Source organism: Cnephaeus nilssonii (genome assembly GCF_951640355.1).
Source record: "Cnephaeus nilssonii genome assembly, chromosome: 21".
Taxonomy (NCBI): Eukaryota; Metazoa; Chordata; class Mammalia; order Chiroptera; family Vespertilionidae; genus Cnephaeus; species Cnephaeus nilssonii.
In genome coordinates, this window is record NC_137092.1 from 25594394 (window position 1) to 25615721 (window position 21328).

At 40.2% G+C, this 21328-nt stretch overlaps 1 protein-coding gene across 5 annotated transcripts in view; it reads left to right on the forward strand.

The window, feature by feature from the left end:
- The first annotated feature begins 1235 nt into the window (after nucleotides 1-1235).
- TSEN15 (tRNA splicing endonuclease subunit 15) overlaps nucleotides 1236-21328 on the forward strand; it is a 33255-nt gene continuing 13162 nt past the window's right edge. Inside the window, exons 1-7 of one of the 5 annotated variants that reach the window (XR_013812967.1) lie at nucleotides 1236-1388; nucleotides 4095-4176; nucleotides 4487-4622; nucleotides 13082-13223; nucleotides 16201-16992; nucleotides 19120-19228; nucleotides 19313-19577. Coding sequence is in view for 2 of the 5 variants with exons in the window: in XM_079761618.1 (XP_079617744.1) it covers nucleotides 1245-1388; nucleotides 4095-4176; nucleotides 4487-4622; nucleotides 13082-13256 (537 nt within the window). In the remaining 3 variants the exon portion in view is untranslated. The other 4 variants (XR_013812968.1, XR_013812969.1, XM_079761619.1 and 1 more) reach the window with 4 other exon arrangements.

Consider the following 21328-nt stretch of genomic DNA (forward strand, 5'->3'; position numbering starts at 1 on the left):
AGATCATCTGTTTTTAACTGAACTACTGTGATTCTGTTTTGAGTGGTTCAGGATCTATCAGAAACCTGAGCAGAGAGAGTTTGGGGATACCCTCTTTGGTTCTTCCCTTCTGGGATTTTTCTCATTTCTTATGCATTCAAATCTCCTGCCTTCATTGTCCTGGCTCCCCAGATAAGAAAACTGGAGAAGTTTTGCACGTGAATCCTGGCTAATGTTGAGCCTGCCTCCTGGACTGCACTGAGCCTTAACCTAAATGCCAAGGAAAGGGGAACTTTCTTGTATAGCTCCTCATCAGCCCACCTCCAAGCAAGTTGCCCTTCCTACCAAAGTCAGCCTGCTTCTGTTTGCATTCCAGTATATTCAGGTGGTTGCCTTTTGTATGATGTCCAAGTTTTACAGATGTTTTCTACTGGAAAGTAGAAAAGTCCAGTAGGATCTTTGTCATATTTGGACTCAGAGGTTCTATCGCTGCCTGGAACTTTCAGTCTTGAGAGAGTCATTTCTTGCCTAGGTCAATGCAATATCCTCCTAACCATTCCCTGGTCTACCCTTACCCCCTAAGGTCTATTCTCAAACACATCAGCCAGAGGGATACTATTAAACATTAAGAGCAACTTCCAGTGTCTCCCCATTTCACTCAGAGTAAATCCATAAATGCTTACAATGCCCCACCCTGCCTGTTTGAAGCTCCTCATCCTTGGCTTCCCGGTCACATGTCTGTACTGTTTGCATCTGACTTTCCTGACCACTCATTCAGCAAATCCTGTTTACTCTTGCTCATCTAATCCCAAAAGTTGAATCCGCCCTAAAAATACGGTTCTTGGTACTCTGGTTTTTCTTTCCACTGTCTTCTATAGAGATTTCACACACTTTAAGCTTACATGACACTGAATGAGGCTTTTCCTGTTCCCAGGAGCTGGAGACCTGGACCCAATGCTGAAGGCGAAGAGGCCTTATATGTAGTCCCTACTTTCTCAACAGAGTTGCAAACAGCACTGGTGTAAGGCAACTTCTTCACTCTAGTATCTGCCCAGATTTGAATAAACGCAGAGCAAAACTAGGGTACCTCCGCGCAGGTTCCAGCTCCGTTTGTTAGAAGGCGGGGCTGATCTAACTTCGCTCCCATTATGGAGCCCTCCTGCGTGGAGGCAGCGGGCGGCGGGGAGGCGGAACCCTCGTGCGCGCGTCCCTGCTTCCGGCCGGGCGCGGGCGCGGTGCACAGCTGGGGCGCTTCACTGCCCGGCATGGAAGAGCGCGGCGATTCCGAGCCCAACCCGGGCTGCAGCGCCCAGGGCCCGGGCGGCGCTCCCGGCGGCGGCGGCGGCGGCGGCGGTGGTGGCGCCCATCCATGGGCTCCGGAGGACGCCTGGATGGGCACCCACCCAAAGGTCAGGAGGCGCGAAAGGAGCGGGGCGCCGGTCCCGGCCCCCAGCCCAGGCGGAACCCCCAGGCCGCGCTCCCCTCCGAACTCTCCACCCCTGCTGGGCCGGAACGCCGAGTTCATGCACGACCCTCACGGAAGGGGACCCGTGTGCACACTGCCAACCGCAGCAATTTTGTTTTCATTTGTTTAAATGAGTTGAACTCTTGCCCTGACACTAACCCCCCACCCCCACCCCCACCCCACTTTGCCATTGTAAACCGGAGGTGTAGGCAAACCCGGCCCCTCCCACGCCGGACGCCAACACTAGCCACTCCATTGGAGATGGTCTCATTTCATCCTCACACTGACCTCGCACAAACGGTCTGTGGGCGGTGGATAGACCCGGGAGTCAGTCACGGTAAAGGTGTAGGCACGAAGTCTTGTGCCCAGAGCGTGCGTCTTGATTTTGCCGCAGAGCAGATTCCTAAATTTTTCGAGTTTCTTGGAAAGTTGAATGAGTTCTTCCCAAAAGCAGAACTGCTCACTTCGTGGTTGTATTTTTCAGTTTAGCGGTAAGGAGGAGAAAGATAATTCCTTGCTTGCTTCTGCTTGGCAAATTGCTGCCTGGTACCAGTAATGTCCCAAGCAGTGAGTAAACAGGGAATGGAGATGGGGGAGGTGGGGGGGGGGGCAGGGTGGTAGAGGGTAGGAATCTCAGGGACTGGTCTAGTAACTGGTAGAATTGCAGTCTTCTGCTGAATTGCAATATTTCATAAGTAATCATCTAAAAACAGTCAAGAGCCTGGCCACTGTGGCTCAGTGGTTGAGTGTTGACCTATGAACCAGGAGGTCATGGTTCCATTCCCAGTCAAGGCAGGTGCCTCGGTTTCGGGCTCCATCCCCAGTGTGGGGCGTGCAAGAGGCAGCTCATCAATGATTCTCTGATCATTGATGTTTCTCTGTCTCTCTCCCTCTTCCTTCCTCTCTGAAATCAATAAAAAAATATTTTTAAAACATTAAAATAAAAACAGTCAAGAAAAGAAAAATTTTGAAGATAAAAGTCTGAAGCGTTAACCCCTTCTCATGTTACCTTGATTTTATCCTGCTGCTCCGTCCCCTTATTCCCCTTCAAGGTGAGAAAAACAAACACTAACATGGAGCTGTTAATTCAGTGCCCTAAAAAGAAACACCTTGACACGGAGAGGCAGCACACTGGTTAGGAGCATAACTCAAAGACACATCGCCTGAGTTTGAATCCTGATTCTGTCACCAGCTTTGTGATTTGGGGCAAATTGTTTAATCTCATTGCACTTAGGTTTTCTCATCTGTAAAATGAGCATAATAAGGGTACTTATCTCATAGGATTAAATCAGTTACTATTTGGAAAGTACTTGACATGTAGTAAGTAAGCACTATGTAAGTATTTAAGAAGTGAAACGCCGGTAACAAGTATTAGAAACCTCCTGTAGATTTGGTGGTGCTACTCAGTTTTTATACTTGCAGATTTTTTTTCTCTTTGAAGTTAATGGCTATATAGGCCCTAGTCTTCACCATCAAATTTTCCTTTTCGATTTTTTTTTCCTCTTGAAGGGTCTAATTAATTTTTTTTAAAGAAAGAAAAGATATTGGGTGTTTGATTTTTCTACTTCTGCCTTTTTATTATTCAATTTGAAAATGACTTAGGTCCATCTAGTAACATGGTAACAGATTTACTGTCCTCAAACACCACATTCGTCCTACTCTCATGCTTAGACGTCTTCAGTGTTTCCTTATGGGTAAAATTCAAACTTTTAGCTGGGTCATCCAGTCCTTGCAACCTGGTTCCCAATTACTTTTTCAGTGCTGTGTTCAAGCACATTTAAGGTTTGAGGAGGACAACTAATAACACCCCTGTTCTCCTGTACCTGTACACTTATGATGAAGCCAAAAAGGAGAAGGTGATATCAGATATGCACCCGTGCAGGTCTGCTGATCCCTCACTTGTGCATTAGTCTTGCTTACCCGTCTAGTCACTGACGTAGCTGGAGAACCTCAGGCTTCCCCTGCAGGAGTAGACCCCTGAAGAACGTTCCCACGGTGTTGACCAGTAAGTCTGAAAGCAGCAGCAGCTTGCTTGGTCCTTTCTTTAAAATCTAGCATTTAAATAACTCGCTGCTGTTGAGTGAGAAGGAGAGAGAGGCCAGGAGTGGTATTCTACTAGACTTTTTCCACATGCAAATAAGAGACCAGGAGAATAGAGGCCCCCGCTACATGCCCCAACAAAATTCTTATTAAAAAATGTCTACTCCTGGCAGATAGGTTTCTTTATAGGCCCTTGAATATGTGTAACCTTTGTGTGATTAGATATACTGTTGCACTACCTTCTCAGTTTAGTCAAATCATACATGTCCTTCAGGGCCCAACTTGTATCTCACCTCTCTTCATAAAACATTCACCAACCAATTCACCGGAGTATAGCTCCTCTGACCTGTTGTGTCATGGTTCTTTAATTCCACTCACTTGGTTTTTAACCACTTCCTGTCATGTATTGTTATTTGCCTAACAGTTTCAGGTGTGCAGTGTGTTTACACTAATAATTGCAGGTTTTTTAGAGTCAGGGATCAGGTCTTATAACTCCCACTATACCTAGAATTGAGTTTGATACTTTCTATATATTTAATAAATAGTTGGTTGAGTGAAATAAAATATTAAGAGATTCTTTCTTCTCTAACAATTACATTTTGATTTTCAGTATTTAGAAATGATGGAATTAGATATAGGAGATGCTACTCAAGTTTATATAGCATTCTTGGTTTACCTGGACCTCATGGAGAGTAAGTTTTTATTTATATTGCTTTATTATTGGGGCCATGGTGGAGGGTTGGGGAGTTGGGTTTGGATATAGAATTATTGACATTATAATAAGCCATTGTTTATGCATTTGCTGTTATCCATTTTATAATTTCTTCATTCATTTACAGTGGGAATTACTTGATAACAAAATAAGTAAAAGAGAAGATAAATAAAAATGTAAAGAGAAGATAGCGTTATAACTGACGTTGCTCAGCTGAATATTAGGTAGAAGTTTAGAATTTTTATCTTTGATTTTTGATAAACATTATCCATTTAATGATGCTCTTTCAGGTAAAAGTTGGCATGAAGTAAACTGTGTGGGATTGCCAGACCTCCAGCTCATCTGCCTGGTTGGTACTGAGATAGAAGGAGAAGGGCTACAGACTGTGGTGCCTATATCCATCAATGCTTCCCTCAGCCATAACAGGTGGGCAGGTGATTTTGCTCTTTAATAGGTTAGTTCATCACATTGTACACTTTAAACTTATACAGCGTTGTATGTCACTTTCATCTCAATTTAATAAAGAAAGCATGGTGGAATGTGAATGGATGACAGTGATGATATGTAACAGGGAATATTAAATTATATCAATTTTATATTAAAAATAACATGCCAACTTTGATACTTCATTGTTAGAAGCAAATTGTTTTCCATACACTGCACAACTGGTCTGAGCACACCAGTTGTAAATTGCTATCCTAGATGATCCTGCTTAGCTGTCTGTGTATAGTGGGGATTTTTTAATGTTCTTTATTCCTCAAAAATTTTAAATAACATTTTTCTGACTAGGGAATCTGGGTGATATACAAAGCCTAGAGCCAGAGGAGTTGGCATTTTGCTGGAGGTGTAATTCCATATTATTTACACAGGGCATATAGCATATAAGGCATGATAGCTGTCCCCTTTATTGAAGTCTCAACTTTGTGAAGCTGGACTAAACTCTATCATTTACATAGTTAACTACAACTTGGTCATAAGATAGTTCCCCAGTCATAACAGTAAATAATCTCATTTATCCTTTAAAACCACTTCAGTAGCTATCTTGACTATTGAGAGACAGAATGACATACACACACACACACACACACACACACACATACACACACACACACACATACTAGTGACCCGGTGCACGAAATTCGTGCACATTAAAAGGGAATTAATTAGAGGAAATAATCTAATATTGCTATTTGCCCTTTCTCTATAATAGAAGTGTCAGAGATGAAAGAAAATTAGTAAAATGTATATGAAAACCTTTCTCCTGTCAGAGTCTAGGGCATACCATGGGACCCAGAGTCAAGTCCCCGCCCACCCACATGCATCTCAAAATCACGTGAGACCCAGACCCGGCCGCCCCTCCCCATTGGGCTAGATCTAGACCTGGCCAGTCTCACCCTTGTCAAGCCCTGGGCAGGGGCCATAGCCTCAGGTCCCCTGGCCCGGCGCCAGGACGGGGGGCATGGCCTGAGGTCCCCCAGCCAAGACCGGAGCGGGGGGCGTGCTTTGAGGTCTTCCATCAAGCCCCGCCAGGTGGGGGACACGGCCTGAGATTTCCTGTCAAGCCCCGCTGGGTGGGGGGCATGGCCTGAGGTCCCCCGTCAAGCTCTGCCAGGCAGGGGGGCGCAGCCTCAGGTCCCCCGTCAAGCCCCGCTGGGCGGGGGAGCGGCCTGAGTTCCCCGACCCAGCACTGGGGGTGTACCTTGCGGTCCCCCGTCAAGCCCCACTGGGTGGGGGGCACAGCCTGAGGTCCCCTGTCAAGCCCAGCCAGGCAGGGGGGCGCAGCCTCAGGTCCCCTGGCCTGGTGCTGGGGTGGGGGGCGTGGCCTGAGGTCCCCTGTCAAGTCCCATGGGGGCAGGGGAAGGCATAGCCTCAGGTCCCTGCTGATTGCTGGTTAAGGCTTCTTATGGGAACTTGGCCTCAGCTGTGGGTGCAGCCATCTTTGTGACAGAGTGATGGTCAATTAGCATATTCCCTCTTTATTAGATAGGATATTTGCATCGGCTTATTATTTCCATTATTTATTTTATGGTGTATGTGTATTTGCCAACTCCTTAAAAGGTAGCAATTCTAGGTAACATCTAATGTCATATCTGTCTGAATTTCTAAGCTCGCCTACACAGTTTTTGTATCCATTTCCCACCCCACTTAGTTTTCCAGGCTTTGGACCTGGTGATCTTATTTACATAGTTTTGGCAAGAGTACAACAGATTCCATTACAGAGTGAGTCTGTATTACAGTGGCAGTGAGTGAATGCACTACTCTGAGCAAAAGTAGTTGTGACTGGTATTTTCTTATACATAATATATGCTCATAGTTAAAACACTTTGGCATATTTTCAAAGTTTCAGAAGGTCTTTCAAGTAAAAGTTGGTGTACAGTAAAATGAGTGGGATTACCAGATCCCCAGCTCATCTGCCTTGTCAGTACTGAGATGGGAGAAGGGTTACAGACTCTGGTACCTACACCCATCAGTGCTTGTGAAAATATTGATTGAATACTAATTGCTGATCTCCAGGAGGAAAACAGAATTGGTAAAGTACCCATATCTGATTATCTAGTGGGAAAATTATGCTGATGGAGTATGAGGTTGTTTTTGCTTCTCAAAGGACAGGACACATCTTTTTCTCTCATCTAAAACTACTACTTAGCCCAACCAGTTTGGCTCAGTGATTGAGTGTCGACCTATGAACCAGGAAATCACAGTTCGACAGTTCCATTCCTGGTAGGGGCACATGCCCGGGTTGCAGGCTCGATCCCCAGTAGGGGGCATGCAGGAGGCAGCTAATGGATATTCTCTCTCATCATTGATGTTTCTATCTCTCCCTTTCCCTTCCTCTCTGAAATCAATAAAATATATTTTTTAAAAATAAAAATACTACTGAATGCTAATGTAAATTTTTAGCTCACATTTAAAAATACTATATTAGGTTATATATTTGGATTATATATGCATATGAAAAGTACTCTATAGATTGTTTCTTACTAAAGTGAATCTGAGAATCCAGGTAGCAATTTTGGTAAATGATTGTAGAGGTTATGAATACTCTGATTTCCCCAGACCCAGCAATGGTATAAAAATCATATTAATAATTTTATAGAGGTCAAAGAGATCTGCTAAGTTTAAAGATGAGATAACCAGAGGAATCCTAAGGAAAGCCAGGGGCCTTTTTCAGTGCTAAGATAGCAAATGAAGCCACATTAATATTCAGAGGGCTTGATGAGCTTCTTCTGGACCACTTTGCCACTGATATTTGCTGAGAAGTATATTACAACAAAGTTAGGATAATAGAATTTCAGGCTTCTGTAATAATATTAATATTGTGGATAGTTATAAATGGGAAAATATCTTAAGCAATTTACGCAATGACCTAAAATAATGAAAAAAATGTTTTGTTTTTCACTACTGGTTTTTTTCCCCCTGATAGAATCTATATTGTCTCCCAATTTCAATGTCTACTCAGTTTCTTTAGTAAAATATAAGATGCTGAAAACTAAAACCATAGTAGCTGTATTTTAAGCTTATCTGTGTTTGTACATAAGTTAATTTTTAAAAAGCAGAGTGAAGCCTTAGCTGGTTTGGCACAGTGGATAGAGCATTGGCCAGCAGACTGAAGGGTCCCAGGGTTGATTCCGGTCAAGGGCATGTGCCTGGGTTGCAGGCTTGATTCCTAATGGGGGGGTGGGGTGCAGGAGGCAGCCAATCAGTGATTCTCTCTCATCATTGATGTTTCTATCTCTCTTTCCCTCTCCCTTCCTCTCTGAAATCAATAAAAATTAAAAAAATAAAAAGCCAAGTAAAGTGTTTTGTAAATTACAAAATCCAGAGACAGTTAATATATTATTTTTGAAATGATCTGTAAATCTCTCTCTTTTTTTTTGCTTAGTAACACCAATGAATTATTCATCCTGTTAAAACTGACTGGATTATAAAGGGCTCTTTCACCCTGGTGCCAGCAAAGGAGAATGGATAGCTTATGTGAGGGTGGAGCCTCTCCAGTGACCACTGTATCCTCCAGCCCCACAAATTAGGGGCATTTCTATTGATTTCTGGTGATAAATGGGTACCCTCAGCCATTTTATCTGAGAGAAAACTTTTCCAAATGTACTGTTTCTTAGCATCTTCCTATTTGAATATTATTGTAGAAATTTAGAAAAAGGCTTCAATATGCCATATACCAAATTCGTCATCTGCTAATTCAGCAGCCATTAGGCTAAAAGTCTAAGAACTTTTGTCATTTGGTTTGATGAAGACTCTTGGCCATAGTATTGCAACTAAGTGGCCTTCCTTTATAACACTTATCACATTTATTGCTACTCGATATATTATATATTTGGTTTTCTTTGGTTGTTTGCTGTCTTCCTTTCCCTTTTAGAAAATAACCTCCATGAAAGCAGGAATTTTGTTCTGCTCATTGCTGTTTCCGCAGTGCATCGCCTGGTACCTGGTACTTGGTATTAAAATCAGTGTTTGTTGAATGACTGAATAAGCTCTCTTAGACCACTACGTTCCTGCAGTGGAGATTTGCTAAATAAAATCTTAAAGAACATAGAATATGCTCAAGCAACCTTCCAAGAGTTTCTAAAAATTAGAATGTCTGCAAAATCCATTTGCTTCCAGGTTTAGCACTACTTTCACACTTTATGCTGTAACTATAATACACATCTGAGGATAGAGAACAATCACAATGCCTCCTTACCTTTTAGTGAAACTCTTTTTCATCATCTCCACCCCCCTACCTTTAATCCCTTCTTTTTCCTTAGTGTCCTGGGAAAAGGACTTATTAATGGTGGAGTGAAGGGTTACTAGAACTGAGTTTCTTCTTTAGAACATTTAAAAAAATTTAATTGACATATAACATATTAGTTGCAGGTATAAAATAGTGTCATTATTTGTATACATTGCAAAATGCTCAACACAATAAGCCTAATTAACATCATTACCTTACATAATTACCAAAAAAAAGGTTTTTTGTGATAAGAACTTTTAATACTCAGCAACTTTCAATTATGCAATATAGTATTAACTATATTTAGAACGTTTTAAAAGACGTTCTTACTTATGAGGTTTAATCCTGAAATGCTAATATATACATATCTATATCTATATATCTATCTATATAATTTTTTTATTGTTTAAAGTATTACATATGTCTCCTTTTTCCCCCATTGACCTCTCCCTGGCCACTTCCTCCCCCCAGGACAATGCTACAATATTTTTGAAGGATACTCTATTATTCCCATGTAATTGAAAAATATTTCCACTCTTCAAAAGTATGTTCTTTATTACAAATTCATTGAATGATCATTACTTTATGTGAGGCCTAAATTTTAATAAGTGGTAAAATGATTTCTGTCATTTGACTTCCCTGCTTATCTGATGTGTGTCCTCATATTACCTTTGTTGGGAATCTGTTACTGGTGAACCCCCAATTCTGGCAGCTTCTTTTAACAGACACAGCATTTTTTCTCTTACCCTCCACACACACACACACACACACACACACACACACACACGCTTGCAGTTTATATTAACAGAATAGCTCCCCACTGGGGTGAATAGTCACACAGGCACTTAATTGTTCAGTAACCCGCCACCTTGGGATTTTAGCCACCTTGCTTTTTTACCAAGCAGTCCTTGGCTTGATTCCCAAGGAGGTGGTCTGTTATTCTTGAACTTTTCTTCAGGATTGAGCCTGTGGATGAATACAGCTTCTTGGGCACCTTGGGCACTAATTTAAATTTGCATTGTGTTCCAGAGTTGGATTGTGGAATGTCGTTCTAAAGTATCATAATGAGGCAGATGAAGGAGTTAATGCCTTTAATTGATGAGGCTACAACAGTTGCCAGTTTGGTCACATTGAAGAGGACAGAAGAGGATACCGCTTTCTGTGGGTTGAAATTAATAATTTTAACCCATGATGCATTCTATTTCAACATTTCAAGTTAAAAGTAATAAGTAATGTTGCCTTCAACTTTCTGTCCTCTGTGTAAATCTCTAGAGATCACTTAGTCTCTATTGGAGGATCTTACAGAAAGATGAATGCTAAGAATTCTGGAAGGCATTTACTTAGTTTGGAGGAAGGGCAGTAGCCAAATGGTGTTGCCTGTCTGTTTGCCTCAGACTTGTTTTCAAGTTAACTTTAGTAAACTTTGGATCACTCTGTTTACAGTATGCTGAGCTCCCCTCTGAACAGTTATGAGAACATCATAACTGTTATTGTTTGCAACAGTTAGTTATGAGAACATCATAACTGTTGCAAGCATCAAATTCTGTTACTGTTGAACAGCAATTATAATTATTATTGACATCTATTTCTTCAGGTGGGTTTTTCCCTTGAGATATAATTAACTCAAAAATATGAAATTCTCATTATATAAGTTGTTTTTCATATGTGAATTTATATAAAATATGAACTATAAGCAATTTTGTTATCCAAATTATTATTTTAGATTTGTGTGGTGAAACATCTTTACAATACTTTTTAAAGAACTAAGCTTTTAAAAAATGTGCCTATGAGGAAACTTCATTCTATGGTTTCTAAATTATTATTTCAAACTGTAATTTCCTTCTTCCTTCCCATACAACCAAATAGGATAAACAGCTCAGAGATGGGAACTTCCACTTCATTTTTAACAGTGGTTCCCCTCAGCTCTGAAGACAAACCAGGCTTTACAACTCTGAGCTAATTTTCAGATGTTAGGGTTTCCCATGTGGGTGTTCTGAGTAAGTCAGAAAATGTTTTGCTGTTTATATCAAAGAACTATGAAAACAAATATGAATGAGATGGAAATTTCTACTCTAAATTTCAATATATGGGCTAGAATTTCCACACAGTTTACCTTACAAAACACATACACATACATTCTGATTTAAGTATCATATCTTGAGAAACGGAAGATATGTAACAGTTTTCTTAATAGGTTTTTTCCCTTCCATCTGTGTCCCATCCTCGTCATACTCTGCCAGTTAGGGATGTTTAAAGAAACTTATTTTTAACTTGTGTGTACTGCAGTGTCTTAAGACTGTCATTTTCCATCAGTGCTAAGTATTGAGGTTGCTAGTTAATATCTATGGTTGCTTCATCTGAGTATCTCTAAAGAAAAATTCTGATATGAAGTGGAATCTAATTGATGTTCATGTAATTTAACATAGTTAGAAATTATTTTTTAAGGAGGGTGTGGATAAAAACATGTCCCAATTTTCAAGGTAGCAAAGCTGGTATAGGTACCATATAGTAATACTTGTACTTGCTGACTACTTGACAGTTTGCAAAGCCTTTTCATGTATGCCACCTCAATAGTCCTATGTGTAGATGTACAGGTATATTGTCTTCATGTTACAGCATCATTTCTTGAAAAGCTTTGACCCTCAAAATGAGTACAACCCAGTGGGAAACAGACACTGAGATGTATACAAAGTAGTGATTACAGTAAGGTAGGGCTCCGCAGGGTGCTCTGTAGGGTAAGACATGTAACTTCGCCTAGAAGTTGGGGAAAGGTGACAGGAAAGACTTGAGAGAAGATGATGCTTTGCTTTGTTGACTCGTGGAAAGGAATTAAAATTTTGCCAGGTAGACATATTTTATTTATCTATTGCTCATTTACCTCTTTCAGGGTCATTTTAGAAACGGTTTGAATATGAGGAAACAAACTTAGAAACTCACCCTCTCATCTCACTTCATGCCTTTTTAAACTTAAATGATAGGTAGCAGGTAAGCTGCCTTTTGTGACTGATGTTCTAACAAACCAGTTAGAACTTCAGCTTTTTCAGAAGTTTACTGCTGTTTTAAATCACTTAAAATCTCCAGTCTTTACTACAGATTTTTAAAAAAGCATTATAATTATTATAGTAAGAATATTTCAAAGCAGAGACTTTTCTTTTAAGATTTTTTTTGTAGTTTCAATAGCTAATAGGATGGGGGAAGAGTGACCATAAGAATTTTTACTTAAGGATGGGAAGTAGAACTTAAGGGGACAAATTATAATTTTACTAAATACAATACAGTGTTTAGATGTTAATATGCTAGTAAATCTTTTTCCAATCTTTGGAGAATTGGTTAGCTTAGTGAAAAAACAACTGATCATTTTTTATTTGCTTTTTAAAGAAACCACCTTTGGAGGTTACATTTACTGAATTTTGAACATGGGCTTTTTTGAGTACATAATAAGGATTTTCAGTTGGTAGTAAACAAAAGGTAATAGTGCCTAAATATCAGATTTGATAAATTATTTTCCACAGCAAGCAAACTGAAATAAGTTATAACATTGATTGCTTGATATATAATGTTACACCAACAAATATTTAAAAAACAACAACTACCTTCAGAAAGATGATCTTCACAGCTCATTTTTATTAGCATCTTCACCCCACAAAACCTGGAAGAAATAAAGGAATGATTGGGCAAATTATGAGTGAATAAAATATTACATAGCCATTTATAAGTAGTAATTATGAACACAACAAGGGAAGTATTTATTATAGTCTGTTTTTTAAAAAACAAACCTCAATACTAAATTATTTCACTCATAAGAGGAAAATTGGAAAATGAACACTGACGATCCTTAGTCAGTTCAGATGCACTAAACACTCACTTTTGGAATCCTGTTCGGTAGGTTCCTAAATATAGTTTGACTTTCAGGTCTGATGATCGGGAGAGATGGGCGAATGAAAAAGAGAAGGGTTGAAAGTCCGGATAACCCTTCCCTGCAGGATTTTCTGTGTGAGAAGACAACTTTAAATGTTTATATTTGAGCCTGCAGACATTTCCCGAGTCAGCATTATAGATGTAATGTGATTATTGCCTGCCTCTTGCCCAAGATTTTACAGTATTTGATCTTATTAATGAGTGACTGTGAATCCTAAATGCATTGTGGCTTGCTTTTCAGGATAAGAGAGATCTTGAAGGCATCTCGAAAATTGCAAGGTGATCCAGATTTGCCGATGTCTTTTACTTTGGCCATAGTGGAGTCCGATTCCACAATAGTCTATTATAAACTTACCGATGGATTTATGCTGCCAGACCCTCAGGTCAGTTTTGAGGCAACCAACAGTAAACAGTGAAAAAAGAGAAAAATTATGACATAATTTTAATTGTGAATCAAGCCTTTCACAGAACTACCTCTTCCTTTGCAGTATGAAAATTCATGAAAAATAATGGCTTTATTTTCATACCTGCTGTATTTTGTTCATAGTCACATGTTCTTGGTTTTCGTAAGAATGATTTTTTTTTCTATAGAGAATTTAATGGTTTCCCAGAGTACTTCATGAAGTTATAGTGCATTTTATTATTTGACAAGTAACAGGTGGAAAGTAAAGGCTAATGATAGCTTTAACCAAAAGAACACTTTATGATATGTTAAATTGGTGGACATTTTGACAGGAATATTTTAATAAAATAAATGTGTTACCTATGATATCTTTATATACTTGTTGGCATAATTAGAATAATTACATTAAATATCTTTCTAGTTTTACTTTTAAATTATGGTATTGGGGCAAAGGTCCATCCTGATCTTTGTTTTTTATGTTGCAGAATATTTCCCTTAGAAGATGACACCTATACTTCCTGGTGCTTACTTTATTCATACAAGATTGGAGACCCCTCAACCTGCTTACTCTTTTATCTCAGAGACAGTCAGGATTGACTTAGCTGGTCCCATTCCATAAGTGTTTTTCTAAAGTAGAAAAATTTCCCAGATAGAGAATTTTTTGTTACTGTTCAAAAATATGGGGTAGTTGCTCTAAAACTTTATCTGAGACAGTTTAATTACAGTTGTATACAAGTTTATGCCTAGGGTGTTATAAGAGTGTTATCCTCCACTCTTAGCTGCCTCATCGTTCACTGCTGTTACTGCCAGCTCATCGTCGAGACTGCCACCCTTTCCCTAACTCAGCCCTCTCGGTGAGTTAGGCAAAGGCCACTACCGCTGGCTTGGAATACCTTTCATATACACCTTGATACCTGGAGAGTTTACTTTAGTCTGCTTTTTAATCCCAATAGAAAGTAAAACATTTCTGTAATTGTTTTTAATGTTTTGATTACTGTTACATTCCTCTTTGGTTTACTTTAAATCAAAACTATAATTAAGCTCATCCAGAGTGTGACCTTGCATGCCTAGATTAATAAGGACCAGAGAAGTGCTACCTACAAAAGTACTGAGCCTTCCTTTCCCTTCTTATTACCACAACCCTATATCATAGTAGACTGTTACAAGAGAAATAGTGGGGGACAGTGTCTGCCTTAAAAACATCTTTATGAAGTAGACCCATTTATTCCACTTTTGTTATAATCCAATCAAGTTGCCTAAAATATAAAAATTATATGCACAAAGATGCTCTAAATAGCATTACTTGTAATTGCTCAAATTATAAACCACTTAAAAGTTTAGGGCAGTGGTTAATAAACTTTTCCGGTAAAGAGCCAGGAAGTAAATAATTCAGGCTTTGCAGGCCATGTATTCTCTGTCACAGCTTCTCAACTCTGTAGTTTGTAGCACAAAAATAACAATAGACAATAGGTAAACGAATGAGTATGGATGACTGTGTTCTAATAAAACTTTATTTACAAATGCAGGACCATAGTTTGCCAAATCTATCTATCTATCTATCTATCTATCTATCTATCTATCTATCTATCTATCTCCATCTTCAATGAATGGTACATTATGTACTCATTAAAAATTAGTGAAGAATATAATGAACATGAGAAAATATAAAGTAAAAAAGCAAGATATAAAAGTGTATGAACGGATTTGATCATGGCTATAAATAACACCCAGACAAAATAAATTACTAGCTGTGGTTATAGTAGAATGGCAGGGCAGTAAAAGGATGAGTTGGTCTTCAGTATTTCTTTATTTGTGTTACTTTTATAATAAAAATGTTTCTAAAAAGTATCTTGAGATTTATATTAGTTATCTATCATTGCAAATAATATAACAAACTTAAAACAGCACCCATTTAAGATCTCAAAGTTGGGTCCTTTATAAGGGTGCAGTCAAGGTGTTGGCAGGGCTGCAGTCTCATCTGGGGCTTGGAAGGGGAAGAGTCTGTTTCCTTGCTTGTTAGTAGCAGCTTTTAGTTCCCTGCTGGCTGTTGGACTGAGGGTCTCAGTTCCTAGTGGGCTGCTGGCAGGAGGCCTCTCAGCTCTGCCACGTTGGCCTTGCCTGCACAACTGGTTGGTTCCTCAGAGCCAGCAAGGAGATTCTCAGCAAGACAGACCTCATAATCTCAAATGATATAATCCTCTCACCTTTGCCATAGTCTGTTGGTTAGAATCAAGTCATGGCTGATTACTCTAGAAAACCAAAAATAACAAGAATGGAAAATGGCAAAAAGTAGGAATATTACAAAATGGTATAAAAGCATCATTCCTGGTCTGTAGTAGCTCCTCTTTTCTTTGATGACATTTAAATTGCATGTTTGTTTTACTTTTTAAATTTTTATTGACAGTATTGCAGATGCCTCCCATTTTCCCCAACTTTACCCTCTCAAGAAGCCCCTGCCCCACCCCAGGCCTTCCGCACTATTGTCTGTGTCCATGGGTTATACACATACCCGTATACATATATGTTCTTCGGTTAATCTCTCGATGGAAGGTCTTGGCAACTTTTTTAGATTCCCCCTGCTCCTCAAGAAAGTCTGAAGATGTACCAGTTCAGAACAATGTGTGTTTCTGAAGCTCTAGTTGTCAATTTTCAGATCTAAGAATTCTCAAACAGTAATGATTAATCCTCAGGGTTTCTCCCACTTCATTCCTTTTGAGGCTTTTCATCATAGTGCTAGGAAAATGGTGCATTTTCAGAAAGAAATGTAAAGCTTAATGTTAGATTTGTGTGTCCTGTCTGATGACCAGTGGTTCCCCAGAATACTACAAGACCAGAAGTGTCCTTCGGGTTGACCGTGATAGCTTTTTTGCAGAAATTGTTAAAACTGGATGTCCGGGAATGTTTACCCAGTTTCAGAATGTTCCCAGTGTACTTGACCTAAGTTGTTCTGTCCACAGCCAGCCAGATACCCGCTAATGTGAATAAAGGTCCAGAACAGTTTGGAAAGGAGACAACCCAGCTGTATCTGTCTCATTTAGTGGAAAACTAGGTAAAGCGACTTTTTGTGTATGATCAAGTAATTTTGTAATTGCATTTACATTCATGTCTTCTTTTAAACACCTGTGTATCCCACCACCTTCCACAGTAACTGGCATAGCTACTAAGCTCTTAATAAATATTTGATGACTGGATGAATGGTGCTGGTAGACTTGTTGGATTCTATAGTGGCTTATTTTTTACCTCAAGGCAAAACTAAAATCCATTTGGACACCAGAGGGCACTGCTAAATAAGCACAAAGTTTTCAGATTCTAGGAGATGATCAGCTTGAGAAATGGTGCTCTTCAAAGTTTATTTTCAGCCTGTGGGAAATAGCATAAATAAAAATACAAATGAGTTTTATGTGCTCACACCCCCTTTTTCTTTCTGGCATGCCTCTAAAATTACACTCAATTGTCATTGAGTTTGTAACTTGATTCATGTTTTCTCAAAATGCAGCTCTGTCTAAAAATAAAGGTTGTTTGGGGCAGGGGTGGGTGGTGTAGGTATTTTTTCTAGATTATGGTTTTGTTCATATCCATATGAAATGATTCATTTTCTCCCTTGCAAATGTCAAATTTATTAAAGAAATTTCAGGCTCAGATTACATAGCCAGAGACTCCTGTCCTGAAACACTTGCTGAACTTGCTGCTTACCACCAATGAGATGCCAATTGCTGCTGGAATACACTTAAGAGAGCAGCCCTCTCCAGGTGGGTTCCGGAAAGAGGGAAAGGGCAGGGCGTGCTGCCGCTTCTCTGTCCGTGCCTGGTCAGGGCACCCTCTGCTGAGGCAGCTCCATGGAACATTGGGTGATGTGGGTCCAGTGAGTCCAGATTAATGTAGTTTCCCCTCCTGGCCTAAACACTATGGATCTCTTATGAGAAACACGAGGGCAGTGAGTGGCACTCCGGAATTCTAAGGTATAATTAGGAAAAAAATAGTAAACTCCAACCAATTCGTGTAATCTATTTTTTAAACTGAAATAGCTTTATGCTTTAATATGCCCAGGAGCAAAGGCCTTCACCCAAACTGCATGGTATTTCATCTTCTTTTTCTGAGCCTTTCTGCTCTGAATTCCTCTCTGAGGTCATTTTTTCCATTGCAGCCCCAGCAGGAGGCCTTTTGCTACCACAGCACAGTGGCTCCTGCCAAAGTTTATATTCCGTACAGAAGCTCTTTATCTATTTGCTGCGTTTTCACCTTGACTGTTTACATGTGCAGAATAATGTTGTCGTCTCTGAACAATGAACAGTACAATTTCCCCTTCTCTCAGACCAATAGCTGTTCTGTTCCTTCCCACCCCATCTCCCGCAGCCTCAGCCTCTAATGATCTTTGAATAAGAACTGCTTGTGTTCAGTAAGGAAAGAGGTTGGGAAAATCACATGACTTGTTGCGTAGGTGTGCTTTAAAAATGGTGCATTTTCCAGATGATTCTGGAAAACTCCCAAACTATTTTAACCAAAATCAAGATTGGCTTTTTAGGTTTCAGGGTATTGAGTGGAGGTAATATTAGGAAGTTTATAATTAAAGTTCACTTCATTTATTTATCTTTATATCACTTGGGCTCCCTCTGTGTGCTTAGATGACTGGTAAGTGCTGGGGATACAAAGATTACTGGGATGTGACCTTTGCCCTCAAGAGACTCAGGTACCTAGTGACAACTCTCAGCCAAAATCCAAAACTATGTCAGGGTGATTGAGGCATACCTGTCATGTGGTCTGTGAAGTTTATACAGTTAACCATGAAGGGGTTCAGTTTTTGGCATATTAAATACTTTTCAAACAATTATTGTATGTGTATTATTTGTCCCAGAGGACTGAACTTTGAATAGGACCCAAAGAAATATTACACAATGCACCTCTCAAGGACTTACTGTCTAGCTAGCGTGGAGAAAATCTACCTATACGAGATAACTGGAGAGCATTCTAAGGCAGTATTCTATATAAATGCTAACTTATAGTTCTGTAGCACTTCATTCACTACCAAGTTCTTCACTCTGTTTTGATTCTCACAAAAGATCTGATGCTATTTGTTCTTATTAACTTATTTTCATCATTTAATAGATGGGGAAATTAGGGTACCAGGTGGTTACGTAGTGGCTTCATGTAGTAGCGAGGGATTAGGTAATGAGGACTAGAAGTAGTTCTGTCACCTAGCCCACTGTGATTTCCAGAATACCATGCTGCCTCTTTCCTGTATGGTGCACAGAAATATATTAATGTGTGTCAAAGAGACTTTGGAAACAAAAGCATAACTCTATTTAGTGCTGGAGGGAGTTAGGATGTGATTTAGGGGTTAATTGTATTATCCTCTTGTACTCTTGAACAAATGTATCAAATTGTCAAGCTGTCTGTGGGTAATCTGGAAAACCATATTCATAGGCAATATACTTACAAAGTTTTATTACAAAGAGTAAATACATGAATGTCCATGCTCTTATGTAGGGAAACCTAAAGCAATATTTAATATTAAATGAGAAAGAGCTCAGAAAGGTTCTCTGCTTGTTAAAGCTAAACTCTGTGCTGGCACAAAGAGTAGACTTGGAACTTTTAAATGATTTCACCCTGAGCCAGGAAGGGTCTTACACCCTAAATATTCTCCAGACCTGCTTGCTATTGCTTGAAATCTTACTGTAATTCTTCTTAGTCATGCAGCTTTGATCCAAATTAATAACAAGCATTTTTGTAGCATCCCATGGGCAAGGCACAATGCTAATATTTGGGTGAAACATAAGCCCAAATATTTTTATTAATAGATTCAACAGATAAAAATTAGTTAAGTTGTTATAAGATTTTCTAAATGTTTGTTCTCAATCTCTATACCTGCCTCATTGCAGACTGGTGATGTTTTGTGGATTGACATTTGTGTGTAGACCACACTTCGAGTAGCATGTGTTAGAGTTCAGATGACAAGCACTGAGAACCTGCACTCCAACAGTAGCCCAGGTATGTTAGTCAGGATGGGCGAGATCATGATGCATTAACAACCAGTGAATTAGTTTAACAGATGTTTATTTCTTGCTCACATAGACTTGGAGTCCTTATTCTGGGAATCAGGTCAACAGAGCCTCCACCTTCTGGAATGTTGGTTCCAGTGGCAGGAAGAAGAAAGGACTGTAGTGTCTGCAATAAAATGCTTCCTTCTACCAGAAGCAGCATATGGCACCCCTGCCCATATTTTATTGGCCAGAGCAAGTCACATGGCCGGCCATGATCAACTTCAGAGAGGAAAGGATGTGAATTCTACCATGTTCCTGGACAAGTAGAAGGAATAGTCAGAGAACAGCATTTCCAGGTAATGGAAGGGAGAAGAGAGACAGCATGGAGGTAGATTTAACAACTGATTATCTGTGGGAATAGAGGCATTAAAGCTCAACCTATACTGAGTCACTTTAAATAAGTTTCATGTTGCAATGGGAAGATAGTGAGAGGACATTTCAAGAAGGACAGGGCACTAAACCACCAAGGTGGGAAAAGGGCCAACCTAGGGGCTAGGAGGAGAGGAGAGTTTGGAAGACAAACTTTCCCCTACTTTTCTGCTCAGGCTATGGGGTTAGCATCTCAGAAGGAAAATCTTTTATGAGTCAGGAACCTAGGACCACTGTAGACCTCCCTCCCCTCCCTCTTCTGATGCATCTGGGCTGTACGCAGAGTATGTTGTCCTAGTCTTGACTTCCTAAGAATGGGGAAAAGAAAGCATTTGTGCCTACCATGTAGGGGATTTAGTTGGGTCCTGCGAGAATATTTTGAAAGAAACTGTTAAACATAGACTTGGATGGTGCTGGATTTGTGAGGAACCTGAGATGGATAACTATCTAGTGGGATCATGACCTGGAGTATTTGTAGACCTTGGGGCACTTGGTACATTAACATGGGTGGGGGCAGACATCAGTCCATGCTGGCATTGGCTGACTTGAGCGTCATCCTGCAATGCCCGTGTTCCACACAAGTCACCACCATGTCCTCCTAATCCCCGGTGCTCCTTCAGATCTGAATCTCTCTCGGCTATTCCACTTGGGACGTGGAAAAGATTTGGTTCTGGTCCTGAACTCCCAGGCATGTGAGGGAACTTTCAGGCTGTCCAGGTCCTCTCCATCTCGATTTGCTTTTCCCTGTTGTCACCACAAAAGCCTGCGTGGGTGACTGTCAGAGGCTTTGTCTGAACCTGGAGGCAGCCGCGGGAGTTTGGGCATGGGTGCTGGCCACAAAAACCTGCACGTGAGTGAGGGGAATCCCCCAATTTCCTGTTGTCACTCCTCTGCTTCAGGAACTCAGACGGGGTCAGGGCAAAGGGAAGGGAACTGGGCCTCTGCTCCGTGACCCACGCAAAGGCCTAGTTTTTCCATGTTTGCTCTCACCTGTCCCTGCCAGGCTTCTCCCTCGAGTTCTATCTTAGGCTAGAAAAAGTCTATGACCATTTCCCAATCTAGTTTCTTCCAAACATATTGTTTTTGCCAAGATTTCAGGTTTTGAAATTCAAAAGGCAAGAATTTGCCTCTTTTGTTCTATAGTATAATCCCATGCCCAGGCACTGTGCCAGGAAGCCTGTGTGGGAAAAGGTTCTCAGGTAACAAGAATTACTGAGGGGAAAACATAGCAGTTCATATATCAAAATATTTTTCGGCTACATTCACAAACAGATGTTGATTATCATTAACGTGCATATTTCTCTCATAAGAATTAATTTTCTTAGGCATATCAGGCAGCATCCGACCTATTAGTGATATAGTACTTGGCACAGAGTAAGAGCTCCATAATGTTTTATTTGATTGCATTCAAATGCCCACAAGTGGACTACTTCTCACCCAGCGTCCTCTCTGCCATTCTAAGGACAGGGCAAGGATCAGCTGACCTTGTTCTGTCAACCATGTAGCAAAGGAGGAGCTGTGTTTCTTGGGCCGTGAGAGAGTTCATCCCATGATAAATGCTCCTTTAAACATGCTTATGCGATGAAATCCATGAGGGCCTCACTTCTGTAAAGGCAGAAGGGGACCTGTGCTCTCCTCATCCTTCTTCAATGGCCTGGAGATTTTGCGATGCCCCAGA